General features: G+C 46.7%; 1 protein-coding gene across 2 annotated transcripts in view; it reads left to right on the forward strand.

The window, feature by feature from the left end:
• The first annotated feature begins 542 nt into the window (after positions 1-542).
• The window catches only part of RASA1 (RAS p21 protein activator 1), a 204,523-nt gene continuing 187,528 nt past the window's right edge, over positions 543-17,537 (forward strand). Inside the window, exon 1 of one of the 2 annotated variants that reach the window (XM_073624467.1) lies at positions 543-1,033. In XM_073624467.1, coding sequence (XP_073480568.1) covers positions 786-1,033 — 248 coding nt within the window. In that variant the 5' untranslated portion in view covers positions 543-785. The remainder of the gene's footprint in view (positions 1,034-17,537) is intronic. The other variant, XM_073624468.1, reaches the window with a different exon arrangement.

The following is a 17,537-nucleotide window of genomic DNA, read 5'->3' on the forward strand; positions in this document are numbered from 1 at the left end:
TCAGAGAAGGAAGGGCTGAGCCCAGCCCTGACATATCCCTACATTCACACTAATGTAAAGATGAATGGTCGCACTACACTCACACTGAACTATCCGTAGATGTGTGCATGCAGAAATGCATCCAGACTGTTTTTCTATGGTGTGAACTGGCCCTGAAACCATTAAATGGATGGGCTTTATGATTTACTGCTGTTCAGGGGCTCTGGGTTTCAGCAAAATGGCCGCCTCCAACAAGAAGTACAGGAGTAATGCTGTAAGCAATTTACAGCACACGCTAATTTTGGTAGCATATTTTTTGATGTGGAATGTAAAGAACATTGTTTTTTATCAAATTATTATGGATAAAGTTCAGCTTTAAGGACTGCTCCGGAACAGATTCACATCTAACAGTCCTGGAAGGAGTTTTCTTCTTTTTTTTAATGATGTAAAACTTTTCCCCTGTATGGAGGGCTTCCATGAGGATAATAAACACTGCTCTGCTGGAAAAGTTTTGCTTTCAATAAAGTTATTGAGGGGGAAAAAAAAAACTCCTTCTCCAGAGCTGTGTGCACGGGCCAAGTCCCGGGCTGGTCTGCGGGTGCGTGCTCGAGCCTGACGCGCGGGGCCTCGAGAAAGAACGTCGCGTGAGGCGCGTGCGGTCCCCGCCCCCTCCCCACAGTGAGCTCGGTGTGTGTGTGGGAGATTGAGAAAGAAGACCCCTGTCAGTCAGCCGACATCGGCCGGCTACCCGCCTGCACACACCCGCTTCTTTCCGCCACTGGACCGTGCCTGTGTGCAGTTCAGGGATGTCGGCGGCTCCCGGCTCTCTCGGGCTGCTGACAGGAGGAGGTGGCGGGGGGGAGGCGGCACTTCTGGCCACCAGCGCCTCACTGCTGTCTCACCAGGCCTCGGACGCCTTCCCTCCGCTGCCACCGCTGCCCTTACCCTTCGACGGCCTGGTGCTGGGCCCAGTGGAAGAAGCCGACTCCCTGGACGGACCGGAGTATGAGGAGGAGGAGGTGGAGATCCCGCTCAGTGCGCCCCCTACTAACCAGTGAGTACCTACCGATCCCTCCCCCCCTACCAACCAGTGAGTACCTACCGATCCCTCCCCCCCTACCAACCAGTGAGTACCTACCGATCCCTCCCCCCCTACCAACCAGTGAGTACCTACCGATCCCTCCCCCCTACCAACCAGTGAGTACCTACCGACCCCCCTACCAACCAGTGAGTACCTACCGATCCCCCTACCAACCAGTGAGTACCTACCGATCCCCCTACCAACCAGTGAGTACCTACCGATCCCCCTACCAACCAGTGAGTACCTACCGATCGCCCTACCAACCAGTGAGTACCTACCGATCCCCCTACCAACCAGTGAGTACCTACCGATCCCCCTACCAACCAGTGATTACCTACCGATCCCCCTACCAACCAGTGATTACCTACCGATCCCCCTACCAACCAGTGAGTACCTACCGATCCCCCTACCAACCAGTGATTACCTACCGATCCCCCTACCAACCAGTGATTACCTACCGATCCCCCTACCAACCAGTGATTACCTACCGATCCCCCTACCAACCAGTGATTACCTACCGATCCCCCTACCAACCAGTGATTACCTACCGATCCCCCTACCAACCAGTGATTACCTACCGATCCCCCTACCAACCAGTGAGTACCTACCGATCCCTCCCCCCCTACCAACCAGTGAGTACCTACCGATCGCTCTACCAACCAGTGATTACCTACCGATCCCCCTACCAACCAGTGAGTACCTACCGATCCCTCCCCCCCTACCAACCAGTGAGTACCTACCGATCCCCCTACCAACCAGTGAGTACCTACCGATCGCCCTACCAACCAGTGAGTACCTACCGATTGCCCTACCAACCAGTGAGTACCTACCGATTGCCCTACCAACCAGTGAGTACCTACCGATTGCCCTACCAACCAGTGAGTACCTACCGATTGCCCTACCAACCAGTGAGTACCTACCGATTGCCCTACCAACCAGTGATTACCTACCGATCCCCCTACCAACCAGTGATTACCTACCGATCCCCCTACCAACCAGTGATTACCTACCGATCCCCCTACCAACCAGTGATTACCTACCGATCCCCCTACCAACCAGTGAGTACCTACCGATCCCTCCCCCCCTACCAACCAGTGAGTACCTACCGATCGCTCTACCAACCAGTGATTACCTACCGATCCCCCTACCAACCAGTGAGTACCTACCGATCCCTCCCCCCCTACCAACCAGTGAGTACCTACCGATCCCCCTACCAACCAGTGAGTACCTACCGATCGCCCTACCAACCAGTGAGTACCTACCGATTGCCCTACCAACCAGTGAGTACCTACCGATTGCCCTACCAACCAGTGAGTACCTACCGATTGCCCTACCAACCAGTGAGTACCTACCGATTGCCCTACCAACCAGTGAGTACCTACCGATTGCCCTACCAACCAGTGAGTACCTACCGATTGCCCTACCAACCAGTGAGTACCTACCGATCGCCCTACCAACCAGTGAGTACCTACCGATCGCCCTACCAACCAGTGAGTACCTACCGATCGCCCTACCAACCAGTGAGTACCTACCGATCCCCCTACCAACCAGTGAGTACCTACTGATCCCCCTACCAACCAGTGAGTACCTACCGATCGCCCTACCAACCAGTGAGTACCTACCGATCGCCCTACCAACCAGTGAGTACCTACCGATCGCCCTACCAACCAGTGAGTACCTACCGATCGCCCTACCAACCAGTGAGTACCTACCGATCGCCCTACCAACCAGTGAGTACCTACCGATCGCCCTACCAACCAGTGAGTACCTACCGATCGCCCTACCAACCAGTGAGTACCTACCGATCGCCCTACCAACCAGTGAGTACCTACCGATCGCCCTACCAACCAGTGAGTACCTACCGATCGCCCTACCAACCAGTGAGTACCTACCGATCGCCCTACCAACCAGTGAGTACCTACCGATCGCCCTACCAACCAGTGAGTACCTACCGATCGCCCTACCAACCAGTGAGTACCTACCGATCGCCCTACCAACCAGTGAGTACCTACCGATCGCCCTACCAACCAGTGAGTACCTACCGATCGCCCTACCAACCAGTGAGTACCTACCGATCGCCCTACCAACCAGTGAGTACCTACCGATCGCCCTACCAACCAGTGAGTACCTACCGATCGCCCTACCAACCAGTGAGTACCTACCGATCGCCCTACCAACCAGTGAGTACCTACCGATCGCCCTACCAACCAGTGAGTACCTACCGATCGCCCTACCAACCAGTGAGTACCTACCGATCCCCCTACCAACCAGTGATTACCTACTGATCCCCCTACCAACCAGTGAGTACCTACCGATCCCTCCCCCCCACCAACCAGTGAGTACCTACCGATCCCTCCCCCCCTACCAACCAGTGAGTACCTACCGATTCCCCCCCCTACCAACCAGTGAGTACCTACCGATTCCCCCCCCTACCAACCAGTGAGTACCTACCGATTCCCCCCCCCTACCAACCAGTGAGTACCTACCGACCCTTCCCCCCCACACCAACCAGTGAGTACCTACCGGCCCCTCCCCACCCACCTACCAACCAGTGAGTACCTACCGGCCCCTCCCCCTCCTACCAACCAGTGAGTACCTACCGGCCCCTCCCCCTCCTACCAACCAGTGAGTACCTACCGATCCCTCCCTCCTACCAACCAGTGAGTACCTACCGATTCCCCCCCTACCAACCAGTGAGTACCTACCGATTTCCCCCGCCCCACCAACCAGTGAGTACCTACCGATTTCCCCCCACCTACCAACCAGTGAGTACCTACCGACCCCTCCCCACCTACCAACCAGTGAGTACATACCGACCCCTCCCCACCTACCAACCAGTGAGTACCTACCGACCCCTCCCCACCTACCAACCAGTGAGTACCTACCGACCCCTCCCCCCCACCAACCAGTGAGTACCTACCGACCCCTCCCCCCCACCAACCAGTGAGTACCTACCGACCCCCTCCCCCCCACCACCCAGTGAGTACCTTCCAACCCCCCCCCCCCCACCACCACCACCACCAACCAGTGAGTACCTACCGACCCCCCCCCACACACACACACACACACACACACACACACACACACCAACCAGTGACTACCTACCGACCCCAACCCATTAGGGAGTACCTACCGACCAGTCGGTACACTCCAGCCTGCCTCCCGCCCCCACACGGACAGCTGTCAGCAGGCAGAGCACCCCCCACCCCCCACATACTACAGGGCTGATCTGCTGGGCCAGGATATGAACAAGTCATTCCCAACTCCAGGCAGGATCACCTCTGAGAATGTCACATAAACATACCTTAGTCCCCTCCCCTGCCCTAAAGACCCCTCCATGTTATGCTGTGTCTCCATCCACACATAGAGCCTCCTACACACTGACATCTCAGGTCGGAGCTGCTGTACTAACAATCCAATGTTAGTACATTGATCTCCCCTGCTGGGGGGGCCATCCCCCTTTCATTGTGTTCTGACAGAGGGGGAAAGCCGCCCCCGCCACCACCAGAACACTCCGGTCAATGCTCTCAGCCATTGGCCAAGAGCACTGATCGGGAGACGGTTGTCAGCCTGTTTTCGGTAATGACCCTTCAACAGAAGCCAGCCCAGCTACCATACACACAGGCTCTGTCAGGCTCTGTTTCTATTAAACCGACTGTCACCTGACCTTCAGCCCGTGTGTGCTAGGCTTAAAGCGTTTGTTACCCCAAGACTTCATATTACTGATATGTGCCTGCTGTACCATGAAAGTATCCTCTTCTCTTTGTATTGCTTGCTTTATGTGAAATCCCTGGTGCCCCCCTGCTTTCCTAATAAAAACTGACCAGTCTAAGCAGGAGAGCACAGCGTGGTCAGTTCTCTAGCTTTGCTGGGTGTGCTGCTTCTCCCCACAGCTCTTAAATTGCATGTACAGTGGGGACGGAAAGTATTCAGACCCCCTTAATCTTTTCACTCTTTGTTATATTGCAGCCATTTGCTAAAATCATTTAAGTTAATTTTTTTCCTCATTAATGTACACACAGCACCCCATATTGACAGGAAAACACAGAATTGTTGACATTTTTGCAGATTTATTAAAAAAGAAAAACTGAAATATCACATGGTCCTAAGTATTCAGACCCTTTGCTCAGTATTTAGTAGAAGCACCCTTTTGATCTAATACAGCTATGAGTCTTTTTGGGAAAGATGCAACAAGTTTTTTACACCTGGATTTGGGGATCCTCTGCCATTCCTCCTTGCAGATCCTCTCCAGTTCTGTCAGGTTGGATGGTAAACGTTGGTGGACAGCCATTTTTAGGACTCTCCAGAGATGCTCAATTGGGTTTAAGTCAGGGCTCTGGCTGGGCCATTCAAGAACAGTCAGAGTTGTCGTGAAGCCACTTCTTCGTTATTTTAGCTGTGTGCTTAGGGTCATTGTCTTGTTGGAAGGTAAACCTTCACCTCAGTCTGAGGTCCTGAGCACTCTGGAGAAGGTTTTCGTCCAGGATATCCCTGTACTTGGCCGCATTCATCTTTCCCTCAATTGCAACCAGTTGTCCTGTCCCTGCAGCTGAAAAACACCCCCACAGCATGATGCTGCCACCACCATGCTTCACTGTTGGGACTGTATTGGACAGGTGATGAGCAGTGCCTGGTTTTCTCCACACATACCGCTTAGAATTAAGGCCAAAAAGTTCTATATTGGTCTCATCAGACCAAAGAATCTTATTTCTCACCATCTTGGAGTCCTTCAGGTGTTTTTTAACAAAATCCATGCGGACTTTCATGTGTCTTGCACTGAGGAGAGGCTTCCGTCAGGCCACTCTGCAGCCATAGTGATCTTTGGGTTCTTCTTTACCTCTCTCACCAAGGCTCTTCTCCCCCAATAGCTCAGTTTGGCCGGACGGCCAGCTCTAGGAAGGGTTCTGGTCATCCCAAACATCTTCCATTTAAGGATTATGGAGGCCACTGTACTCTTAGGGACCTTAAGTGCAGCAGAAATTTTTTGTAACCTTGGCCAGATCTGTGCCTTGCCACAATTCTGGCTCTGAGCTATTTAGGCAGTTCCTTTGACCTCATGATTCTCATTTGCTCTGACATGCACTGTGAGCTGTAAGGTCTTATATAGACAGGTGTGTGGCTTTCCTAATCAAGTCCAATCAGTATAATCAAACACAGCTGGACTCAAATGAAGGTGTAGAACCATCTCAAGCATGATCAGAAGAAATGGACAGCACCTGAGTTAAATATATGAGTGTCACAGCAAAGGGTCTGAATACTTAGGACCATGTGATATTTCAGTTTTTCTTTTTTAATAAATCTGCAAAAATGTCAACAATTCTGTGTTTTTCTGTCAATATGGGGTGCTGTGTGTACATTAATGAAGAAAAAAATGAACTTAAATGATTTTAGCAAATGGCTGCAATATAACAGAGTGAAAAATTTAAGGGGGTCTGAATACTTTCTGTCCCCACTGTAGGTCGCGTGTCCTTGGACACACAAGCTTTTATGGAGTTGAATGTAGGAGCTTTGGCAAAAAAATGCATATTTGTGCACACATATCGCGGGCTCAGCAGCCCTCTCAGTTTTAGTGGTACAATGTGGGAAAAAAAGTCTAAATCAAATGAATGGGCTGCTGTGCCCATGCAAATCATGGCTCTCAGGACCTAGCCTAAAGCAGAACTAAACACTCTTTTCCTTTTCAGCCAAGGAAGCTGCCATCTGTCTGTTTGATCTGCAACTGCCATGATGCTGCACATGTGATTGGCTATGACACCAGCCATTTGATGGTTTGACAGTTTGGTTGACAGCATTAACAAATGTTACAGTTATCAGTAACTGTTTTTTGAAACTGTTAAATCGATGGGTTTAGTTCCGCTTTAAAGCTGAGCTACAGGGTGAATACTTACCTGTCCAACGGTCCCTTGCATCTTCTTCTGATTTCCATTCTTCAGGCCTCTTCATTGGCTGGCAAGGGATGACGACAGTCCCATGTGCAGGAGCCAGTCATCCCACCACTCAGAAACCGGCCTGGCACTTTAATCTGGCCTGCCCAGCTCAGTTTACAGTGCCAGAGAAGTGAGCAGAAGAGACAGAGCAATAAAAGCCTGTCTGCTCACTATCTCTTACAACTTCAGCTCCGCTCTAGAAAAAAAAAAGTTCCTTTTCAATGGGCATTCGTGGGCTGTTAAGAGGACCTAAGAGAAGATGTTGCCACCTCACTGTCTGTTTTAACCCTCAAAATATCTTACCACAGCCACCATGACAGGACTTCCCCTTGTCAGAATATAAAGGCACAGCAGGGGAGATCACCACCCCGACATCGCTTGTGTTGGTACTGCGATCTGTCTGTGTTTGTTTTCTCGTTCAGCCTGCTGGATTGACTGGGAAAAAAAAAAAAACTTGCATTATGTACCAGACTTTAGAATTATACCTCAAAACACATTCCACTACTTCTGAGTTTGGGGATACCACATGTGTGAGACTTTTTCACAGCCTAGCCACATAGTGGCTCAACATCCAAGGAGAACCTTCAGGTTTTCTAGGGACATAAATTACACATCAAATTTTCTGTCTACCTATCATATTTTTTTTTTTTTAGACCCTGGAGCACCAGGACAATGGAAACACCCACAAAATGACCACATTTTTGGAAAGCAAACTCTCTTCCAAAGTATTTTCTAAAAGACATAGAGTCTTTTGGAATTGTCTTTTTTTTTTTTTTTTTCTTGCAAAATGTGAAAAAATAAAAAAATTGTATTTTCAGCAGTCAATAAGATATATTTCTAACCTATAGCATGGACATACTTAGCAGTACACCCCAAAACATGTTCTGCTATTTCTATTGAGTATGGGGATATCGCATATGTAAGACCTTTTCAATGTTAGGACTGATTATGTGCCCTGGATTGTATCTATGATTAAGCAGTGAATATAGCATAGTGTAGCTTCACCTACAGCAGTCCCTATTCCTAAAAGCCAAACAGACCTATTACAAGTGCATCTCAAAAAATTTTAATATCAAAAAGTTTATTTGAGTACTGTAATTCAATTCAAAAAGTGAAACTCCTATATTATATAGATTTATTACACACAGAGCGATATATTTCAGGCTATTCTTTCTTTTAATTTTTAATTATGGCTTACAGCTAGTGAAAACCCAAAATTCAGTATCTAAGAAAATTAGAATATTGTGAAAAAGCTCAATATTGTAGACTCATAGTGTCACACTTTTTTTTTTTTTTTTTTTTCTTTTTAATTTTTTATTTAATCTGAGAAATGAGACCCACAGGGTAAACATAATGAAGATGCAGAAGCAAGATATAATACATGAACATATGTGGTGCTACACCTCATAACAGTTTGTAATATTACAGGAGAGGAGAGATTAATGACGGAGATTAAATCGATTTCCAGAGTTTATAATACATCAAATCGTCTTGATATATAGTTCTACTAGGCATGCTATGCACGCCCTTACCTTATGAGAGCATGTTGTATGCGTGGTGAGAAAATGCAGTGCTATTCCATGAGTCTTGTGCCTTACAGGTTAATGTCTGAATTAATAAGAGTAGAAAGAAATAGCTTTGGACAGTAGGTGGGGAGAAAGTAAATCGGGGGGGGGTTCCACGATCATGGATACAGAATACAGAGGAGTAGCTAAGTTATAGCATGATTCAGCGAGTTTGTTGCAAAGTAGAGATGCGACAGGAGATTTTGTACTATTCTGATATCTGTGTCGTTTCCCTGGAGGGCCACAAATAGATTCCATAGCATTCAAATTTTGCAGTACTGGTCCCCTTTGATGTCTGGCTGTGAGGATAAGGTCCTCCATTTTATTTATGTCCTCAACCTTTCTGAGCCACAGGGTGATGTTCAGTGGATGTGGGGATTTCCAGTGGAGGGGAATACATGCTTTGGCAGCGTCAAGAAGTTGACGGATTATGGACCTCTTATAAGTGTTTTCCGGGGTCATGGAAGCATGGAGAATTAAGAAGGCGAGGTTGTCTGGAATAGGATGTTCCATGAATTTCTGTACGATTTGGCGGACATTTCTCCAAAAGTCTGCAATCTTGGGGCATGACCAGAAGATATGTAGGAGAGTTCCTCTGGCACTGCCAACATAAGTTGGATGTTGAGGGGAAGAATTTATGCAATAGTGATGGGGTTCTGTACCACCTCAACATAATTTTGTAGTTTCTTGAATTTTTGTACAGATGGGGAATTTGTGTGTGAATCTGAGGATATGATGTTATTGGCTGGGGTTGAATTGACGATTTAGATCCCGTTCCCACCCGGTCAGACCCGGAGGTTGGTAGTACGCTGGGCGGGAAATCAACAGGTTGTAGGTGAGAGAAAGTGTGTGTGGTAGAACTGCAGTCTCTGTACAATATTCTTCTAAGGTCGTGAGTGGTTGGCTATGGTCATTGGGAGGTGGTACAGACTGTAAGAAATGGCGGAGCTAAAGCGCTCTTAAAAAATGGTGGAAAGGGCCCGCGGGATCAGAAAGCTCTGTTATGATCTTCCAACGGCTCGGAAATGAGAGGCTTGGAACTAGCCTGAGCTGATGAAATTTTAAAAATCACATCATGAAGTCCCAGCGTGAACAGAGCGTTTCCCAGTATAGGGAATAAGGGTGAGTGAGAAAGTTGGGAGAGACGATGTGCGCAAACTCGCGTAGTAGGGCCAATAAAAGGATGTCGTTTAATATTGGTGAGTAGCGATGCGTAGCAACAGGGTGCCCTATGCAGGGGTATGTCACTTTGGGCTTGCTCCAATTAAGGCCATAGCTTGGCATCACGGTGTCGGCACCAGTCTATTAGCCTACTTAGATGTTTTGCATGGTAGTATGTGCGGATGTCCGGCATCGCCAGGCCGCTGCGTTGTTTAGGTAGGGAAAGTATTTTCCTGCTGAGACATGGTCGTTTGCGGGCCCAGATGAATTCTATGAACGTTGAGTGCGTTTGTTTAAAGTAAATCGCAGGGATGTGGATAGGTAAGGCCTGAAAGAGATACAAAAATTTAGGGAGAATACTCATTTTGAGTATGTTGCAGCGGCCGAGCCACGAGCGGAGGCTAGTGTGCATGTGTTAAGGTTCCTAACTGTTTTCAGAAGAGGGAAGTTTAGATTGAAAAGTTTTGAGAACCTCTGGGGGATGAACGTGCCCAAATATTTCAGAGCAGTTTCCGTACATCTCAATTTAAAATTTGCTTGGAGGTGTAGAAGATGTGGTCGTGGTATACACACCCCCATCGCTTCTGAGTTGGAAAAATAAATTTTTAGGTTGGAGAGTGTGCCATAAGTCTCCAATTCGCGTAGTAGGTTTAGGAGGGAGATGATTGGGTTCGTAAGCAAAAACATCATATCGTACGCTGATACTTTTTGTTGCGAGTGTCCCACTTTAATACCGGTAACATCTGGATTTAGCCGCACAACATGACACAGGTTCCAAGGACAGGGCAAAAAGGAGAGGCGATAGCGGGCATCCCTGTCTAGTCCTGTTAGCAATCGGAAAGGGGTCAGAAAGCACTCCATTGGCTCTGACCCTGGCTGATGGACCAGAGTAAATGGAACAAATCCAATTGAGCATATTGCTCCCCAAGCCCGCTTGTCGCAGGACCGTGAACATAAAAGGCCAGTGCACCCGAGCAAAGGCCTTTTCCGCGTCTGTCCCAATAAACGCACCTGGCGTATTGGTGGTATTGGCTACATGTAGTAGATTGAGGACTTTGGTTGTATTGTCTCTGGCTTCTCTCGATGGTACAAAGCCAATTTGGTCCAGATGGATCAGGTAAGGTAAGTGGTGCTGTAGTCTGGTTGCTATGATTTTTAGTAAATAATTTAATGTCGGTGTTTGATAGGGATATGGGCCAGTAGCTCCTGCACAGGGTGGGGTCTTTGCCTTCCTTTGGGATCACTGAAATTTGGGCTTGAAGGGTAGACCCATGGAATATTTTCCCCTTGCCCAAGTCCTTGAATAGTTTAACCAGGTAGTTTCCGAGAGAGGGGAGCAAGGTTTTGTAGTATTGAATCGTGAAGCTGTCTGGCCCTGGTGCTTTCCCTGGTTTAGTGTTTCCTATGGCTACTTTGAGTTCAGATAATGTAATAGGGTCTTCCAGTAATTTACTCACGTCAGCCAATAGGGAAGGCACCTGAGAAGAAGATATGTAGTCCGATATTCACCCTTGGGAGGGGGTTGTTTCCCGCAAGTTATAAAGCGATTCATAGATTTAAATTCCTGTGTGATATGCTGAGGTAGGGTGGTTTTATGGCCTGCGGGGGATATAATGTGCGGTATATGAGACGCTAGTTTCTGTGCGCGAAGGGACCACATTTATTGCCCGACTTGTATTATTTTTTGCGTGTGCCGCCTTGGCCTTAACCACTTCAATACCAGGCACTTACGCCCTTCCTGCCCAGGACAATTTTCAGCTTTCAGCGCTGTCACGGTTTGAATGACAATTGCGCGGTCATACAATGCTGTAGCCAAACTACATTTTTATCATTTTCTTCCCACAAATAGAGCTTTCTTTTGGTGGTATTTGATCACCACTGGGGTTTTTATTTTTTGCTAAACCAACTAAAAAAGACCAAAATTTTTGAAAAAAAAAAAAAGTTTTTCTTTTCGGTTATAAAATTTTGTTTTCTCCTACACTGATGAGGCGGCACTGATATCTAGAATTGATGGGCACCAATAGGCAGCACTGATATGCAGCACTGATAAGCACTGATGGGCACTTATAGGTGGCTCTGATGGGCACTGACAGGGGGCACTGACAGGGGGCACTGACAGGGGGCACTGGGCAGCACTGATGAGGTTTTCACAGGTGTTACTGTAGGGCACTGATTGGCAGTGTGATGGGCACTATATGGCACTGATCCTAAGGGGGCACTGACTGGGTACATCCGATGGGGCTGTGCTGATAATCAATGTGCTGATTATCAGCACAGACCCCCCTCTGACAGGGAGAGCCTCTGATCGGCTCTCACTGTCAGCGCGAACCAAGGAATGCTGTTTTCCGGCACTTCCTGGCTCACGCGATGATCAGCTGTGATTGGTTGCAGCTTATCACGTAGTAAGAATCCTCTGACAGAGGCTTCTTATCATGATCGGCGATGCGGTGTGTCAGACTAACACGCCGCACTTGCGATTGCTGCGCGCCCTTGCGGACGTGTGCCGGCATGTTATCCTGCTGGACGTCATATGACACCCAGTCAGGATAACAGAACCACTTCCCAGTTGTCAATCTGTTAGTGACCGGGTGGGAAGTGGTTAAAGTATAAGAGGTCAGTGATTTGTTTATGTATGGCATTAAGTTCTCTTTCCAAGGGGCGTGATGGGGCCTGTTTATGATGTGCCTCTATGGCCTGTAAGTTGCTTAAAAGGGAGGTAAATTGTGCTGTATGTTGCTGTTTGATCCAGTCCCATGCTTAATGAGCACCCCACATATCACCGCTTTGTGGGCTTCCCAGACTATGCCCGTGTCGTTGGTGTGGAAGTAATGTCCTACCTCCTTGATGACATTGGCTAGCATGCCTTGGTCTTACAGGAGGCTCTCATTCAGCCACCATGTCCTGTGCTGCGCCGTAAAGCAGTCAGAGCATATTGCAAGATCACAGGAGCATGGTATGGTGTCGCACTCTAATCAGCTAAATCACTCAAAACACCTGTAAAGGTTTCCTGAGCTTTTAAATGGCCTCTGTCTGGTTCGGTAGGTTACTCAATCATGGGGAAGACTGCTGACTTGACAGTTGTCCAGAAGACTGTCATTGACACCCTCCACGGAAGGTAAGTCACAAAGGGTCATTGCTAAAGAAGCTGGCTGTTCAGAGTGTTGTATCCAAGCATATTAATGAACAGTTGAGTGGAAGGAAAAAGTGTGGTAGAAAAAGGTGCACAAGCAACAGGGATAACCGCAGCCTTGAGAGGATTGTGAAGCAAAGGCCATTCAAGAATTTGGGGGAGATTCACAAGGAGTGAACTACGGCTGGTGTCCGTGCTTCAGAAGCCACCACACACAGAAATATCCAGGACATGGGCTACAACTATTGCATTCCTTGTGTCAAGCCACTCCTGAACCAGAGACAACATCAGAAGCTTCCTACCTGGGCTAAGGATAAAAATGACTGGACTGTAGCTCAGTGTTCCAAAGTCCTCTTTTTGGATGAAAGTAAATTTTGCATTTCATTTGGAAATCAAGGTCCCAGAGTCTGGAGGGAGAGTGAAGAGGCACAAAATCCAAGTTGTGTGAGGTTAAGTGTGAAGTTTCTACAGTCAGTGATGATTTGGGAAGCCGTATCATCTGCTGGTGTTGGTCCACTGAGTCCAAAGTCAGCGCAGCCCTCTACCAGGAAATCCTAGAGCAATTCATGCTTCTCTCTGCTGACCAGCTTTATGGAGATGCTGATTTCTTTTTGCAGCATGACTTAGCACCTGCCCACACTGCCAAGAGTACCAATATAGTGGAACCTCGGATTACGAGCATAATCTGTTCAAGGACAATTTGTTTACCTATTATCAGTGTAATAAGAATAAAAAAGATAAAATAAGTGCGCTTGCAATCAAGTGACCAAATATATAAAATTGAATAATAATAAAAATTCATAAATTGCCTTTAAATAAATAGTAAAAAATAAAAATCAATGATGAATTATGTGCACTTACAACCAAGTGACCCAAAAAAATAAATCATGAATAAAGTTCATAAATTGCTTGTGAATAATTTGTGAATAAATAATTAAGTCCATTCATAAAGGCTTTGATGAGAACGAGCAAATCTCGTGGAGGAGAGTCACACATCCACAGTTCATCGGTCCCAGCCCTTGTGAAAGGAAAAAGGGAAGAAGGGAATGTGAGGGAAGTGTCCAAGCAGACGGTGGATCCAGATGGCAGTAAGATTGAGCCCTTACCAGAAGTGGTGGACCTCCTTTATAGCAAGGTCATATGCAGATATGGCCCTCTGCAGGGACAGATGGATTCCAGCGACCAGATCCTCAGGTGTTCATGGCGTTCCAGGGGGAGGCCACTCCAAGGTATCAGCCTAGGGAGAAGCACTCACTTTTTGATGTTCTGAAGAAATGGCTGTTTCTCAGTGTCCATGTGTCCCATTAAAAACTGATCTATATACATTTTATTCATTGCCTTAATGATCAGTAATTTTTTTACAGCTGTTACAGCCGTGTGAATGGGGCCTTAGTCTGCATGCATGCAAACAGACGTTCAGAGGCAGTTGGCTGCTTTTTTTTCAGGTTCGTTTAATGTCATTTTTAGGCAGTTGAGTTTAGAGGCCTTTTTTGGAAAGCAAAAAAATGAGTTCAGATGCTGAGTTTAGAGGCATTTCAAGCGCTTAACTCTTCTAAATGCGGTAACTCGCGTTTAGCAGCGTTTTGTTTACAGGCATTTTTCATTTTTGGCTATTTTGAAAATAAAAATTATTTTTTTTCTCAAATGCTTATAAATGCGAAGGCGGCTAAACGCGGCATGTAAGGGCTCTTTCACATGGGGCAGATCAGTGATGATCCTCCCCGTGAATATCCAATTGCTGGAAAATGACAGGTCCGTCGCTGCACACTGTCACAGTGCCGCTCTCCTCTATGGGGGATCGGGTGATGACGGACCGTAGAGTCCGTCGTCACCCGATCCGATCCCAAAATGGATGGAAAAGTAGGCTTTTCCTCCGTTACACTTTTTCGGATCGGAGCGGGTCGGATGTCATCGGACATGTCACCGCTGACATCCGACGCTCCATAGATGTCTATGGAGGGTCCGTTCAGGTCCGCCTAAAAAAACTGACAGGCGGACCTGAACGGATCGGCCGTGTGAAAGAGGCCTTAACGCGGCAAAACAGACGTTTTAAACATGGGTTAATCTGTCAAGTTAAATCTTCCAGGAGAGGTTGTAAAAACGTCTTGTGTACATTAAGCCTAAATGTGAAACAAATATAAAGACAGGCACCTTAACCACATCCCGACCGCCGCACGACTATGTACGTCCTAAGTTTGAACGGGGATATCGTTGTTATGGCAGCAGCTAGCTGCCATAACCCTGGTATCCCCGTTTTTGTGCGGCGGCCGGCTTTCAGATAAAAGTGGTCCCTGCGGCGGATTAGCCGCGAGATCACTTTTATCAGTGGCGGGAGAGGGCCCCCCCCCCTCCCGCCGCGATCCGGTGCCCTCCGGCGCTTACCGGAGCCGTCGGTAGCGGCGGAGGCGATCGCGTCCTGTGCCGTGGTGTGTCTGGAGACGAGTGAGGCCAAGATGGCGCTCACTCGTCTCCATGACACTGCTGGGCGGAAGCGACGTCAAAACGTCACTTCCGTCCACGCCTCTTAAAGGCATATTTTTTCAAATGTCATTTTTCTAAATGACTTTTTTTTTTTTTTTTTTTTTTTTTTATTGCATTTTAGTGTAAATATGAGATCTGAGGTCTTTTTGACCCCAGATCTCATATTTAAGAGGTCCTGCCATGCTTTTTTCTATTACAAGGGATGTTTACATTCCTTGTAATAGGAATAAAAGTGACACAATTTTTTTTTTTTTTTTTAAACAGTGTAAAAATAAAATTTTGTAAAATAAATAATAAAAATGAAAAAAAAAATTTTTAAAACCCCCCTGTCCCGACGAGCTCGCGCGCAGAAGCGCCCGCATATGAAAACGGTGGTCAAACCACACATGTGAGGTATCGCCGCGACCGGTAGAGCGAGAGCAATTATTCTAGCCCTAGACCTCTTCTGTAGCGCAAAATATGCAACCTGTAGAATTTTTTAAACGTCGCCTATGGAGATTTTTGAGGGTAAAAGTTTGACGCCATTCCACGAGCGGGCGCAATTTTCAAGCATGACATGTTGGGTATCAATTTACTTGGCGTAACATTTATATTTCACAATATAAAAAAAAATTGGGATAACTTTACTGTTTTATTTTTTTATTCAAAAAAGTGAATTTTTTCCAAAAAAAGTGCGCTTATAAGACCTCTGCGCAAATACGGTGCAAAAAAAAGTATTGCAATGACCGCCATTGTATTCTCTAGGGTGTTAGAAGAAAAACCATATATAATGTTTGGGGGTTCTAAGTAATTTTCTAGCAGAAAAACCTGTTTTAAACATGTAAACGCCTAAAATCCAAAACGAGGCTGGTCCTTAAGTGGTTAAAAAACATACTATACTAAATAGTCATTACAGATGTCAACCCCCTACAGTTAGCAAACTATATTATGTTTTCATTAGCGTGGTCCTTTTTAAGTCTTTTTTAAAATGTGCTTTTAGTATGGTTTTTACTCTTTAAAGCGGATATTCGGTAATTTTTTCAACTTTCCATCTTTTAAATCTTCTGCCCTTGTTTTAACTTTGGATAGTGAAACATTTTTTTTTTCTGCCAGTAAATGCCTTATACAGCCCACTTCCTGTTTCTTGTCTGTTAATTAGCCTAGGCTTATGACATCAGGCACCTCTCTCTCTCTCTCTCTCTCTCTCTCTCTCTCTCTCTCTCTCTCTCTCTCTCTCTCTCTCTCTCTCGAGTTTGCCAGGAGGGGGGGAGGGTGAGTCATAGGAGGGCCAATCAGAGCTGCAGGTGTGCCTCTGTGTAAATCCAGAGGTGAAGAGGCAGCAGCTTCAGCTGCCCACAGTTAAAATGGCTTCAGCCAGACTTAGAGGGAGATTTCTGCAGCATATTTGGCAAGTACAGAATCACAGTATACATAAAATAATATGCAAAGTGGTTGGAGGGAAGCTTCAGAATGGCAAAGATGTTTTTATTACAAATTCTATGAGCAGACTGCGGTTTCGCTTTAACCACTTGCCAACCAGCTGCCGTCATTATACGGCGGCAGGTCGGCTCATTCTCTTGAACCGCCGTATTGATACGTCAGCTCCTTTTAAGACCCATAGCAGGTGCGCGCTGCTGCACAGCGGGGAACCTGATGGGCGTGGCCAGCAGCGACTATGTCCGCCGGCCAATTGCAATTGCGGGCGCGAGAGCCAGAACGAGGATCTGTGTATGTAAACACACAAATCTCCATTCTGACGGAAAGAGAGACAGATCTGCTGTTCCTAGTAATTAGGAACAGCAATCTCTCTCCTCCCCCAGTCAATTGCATCCCCCCACAGTTAGAAACACACACAAGGGAACACATTTAACCCCTTGATCGACCCCTAGTGTTAACCCCTTCCCTGCCAGTGACATTTGCACAGTAATCAGTGCATTTTTGTAGCACCGATCGCTATATAAATGTCATAAATCTATTTTGTAGATGCTATAACTTTTGCGCAAACCAATCAATATACTGTACGCTTATTGTTATTTTTGGTAAAAAAAATGTACAAGAATACATATTGGCCTAAACTGATGAAGAAATTTAGTTTTTTTTAACTATTTTTTAGGGGTATTTTTTATAGCAAAAACTAAAAAAAAAATTTTTTTTTTTTTTTAAATTGTGTTTTTTTTTTTTTTTTTTTTTTTTGTTTTATAGCGCAAAAAATAAAAACCACAGAGGTGATCAAA

This window comes from Aquarana catesbeiana, linkage group LG01 (assembly GCF_042186555.1).
Source record: "Aquarana catesbeiana isolate 2022-GZ linkage group LG01, ASM4218655v1, whole genome shotgun sequence".
Classification (NCBI taxonomy): Eukaryota; Metazoa; Chordata; class Amphibia; order Anura; family Ranidae; genus Aquarana; species Aquarana catesbeiana.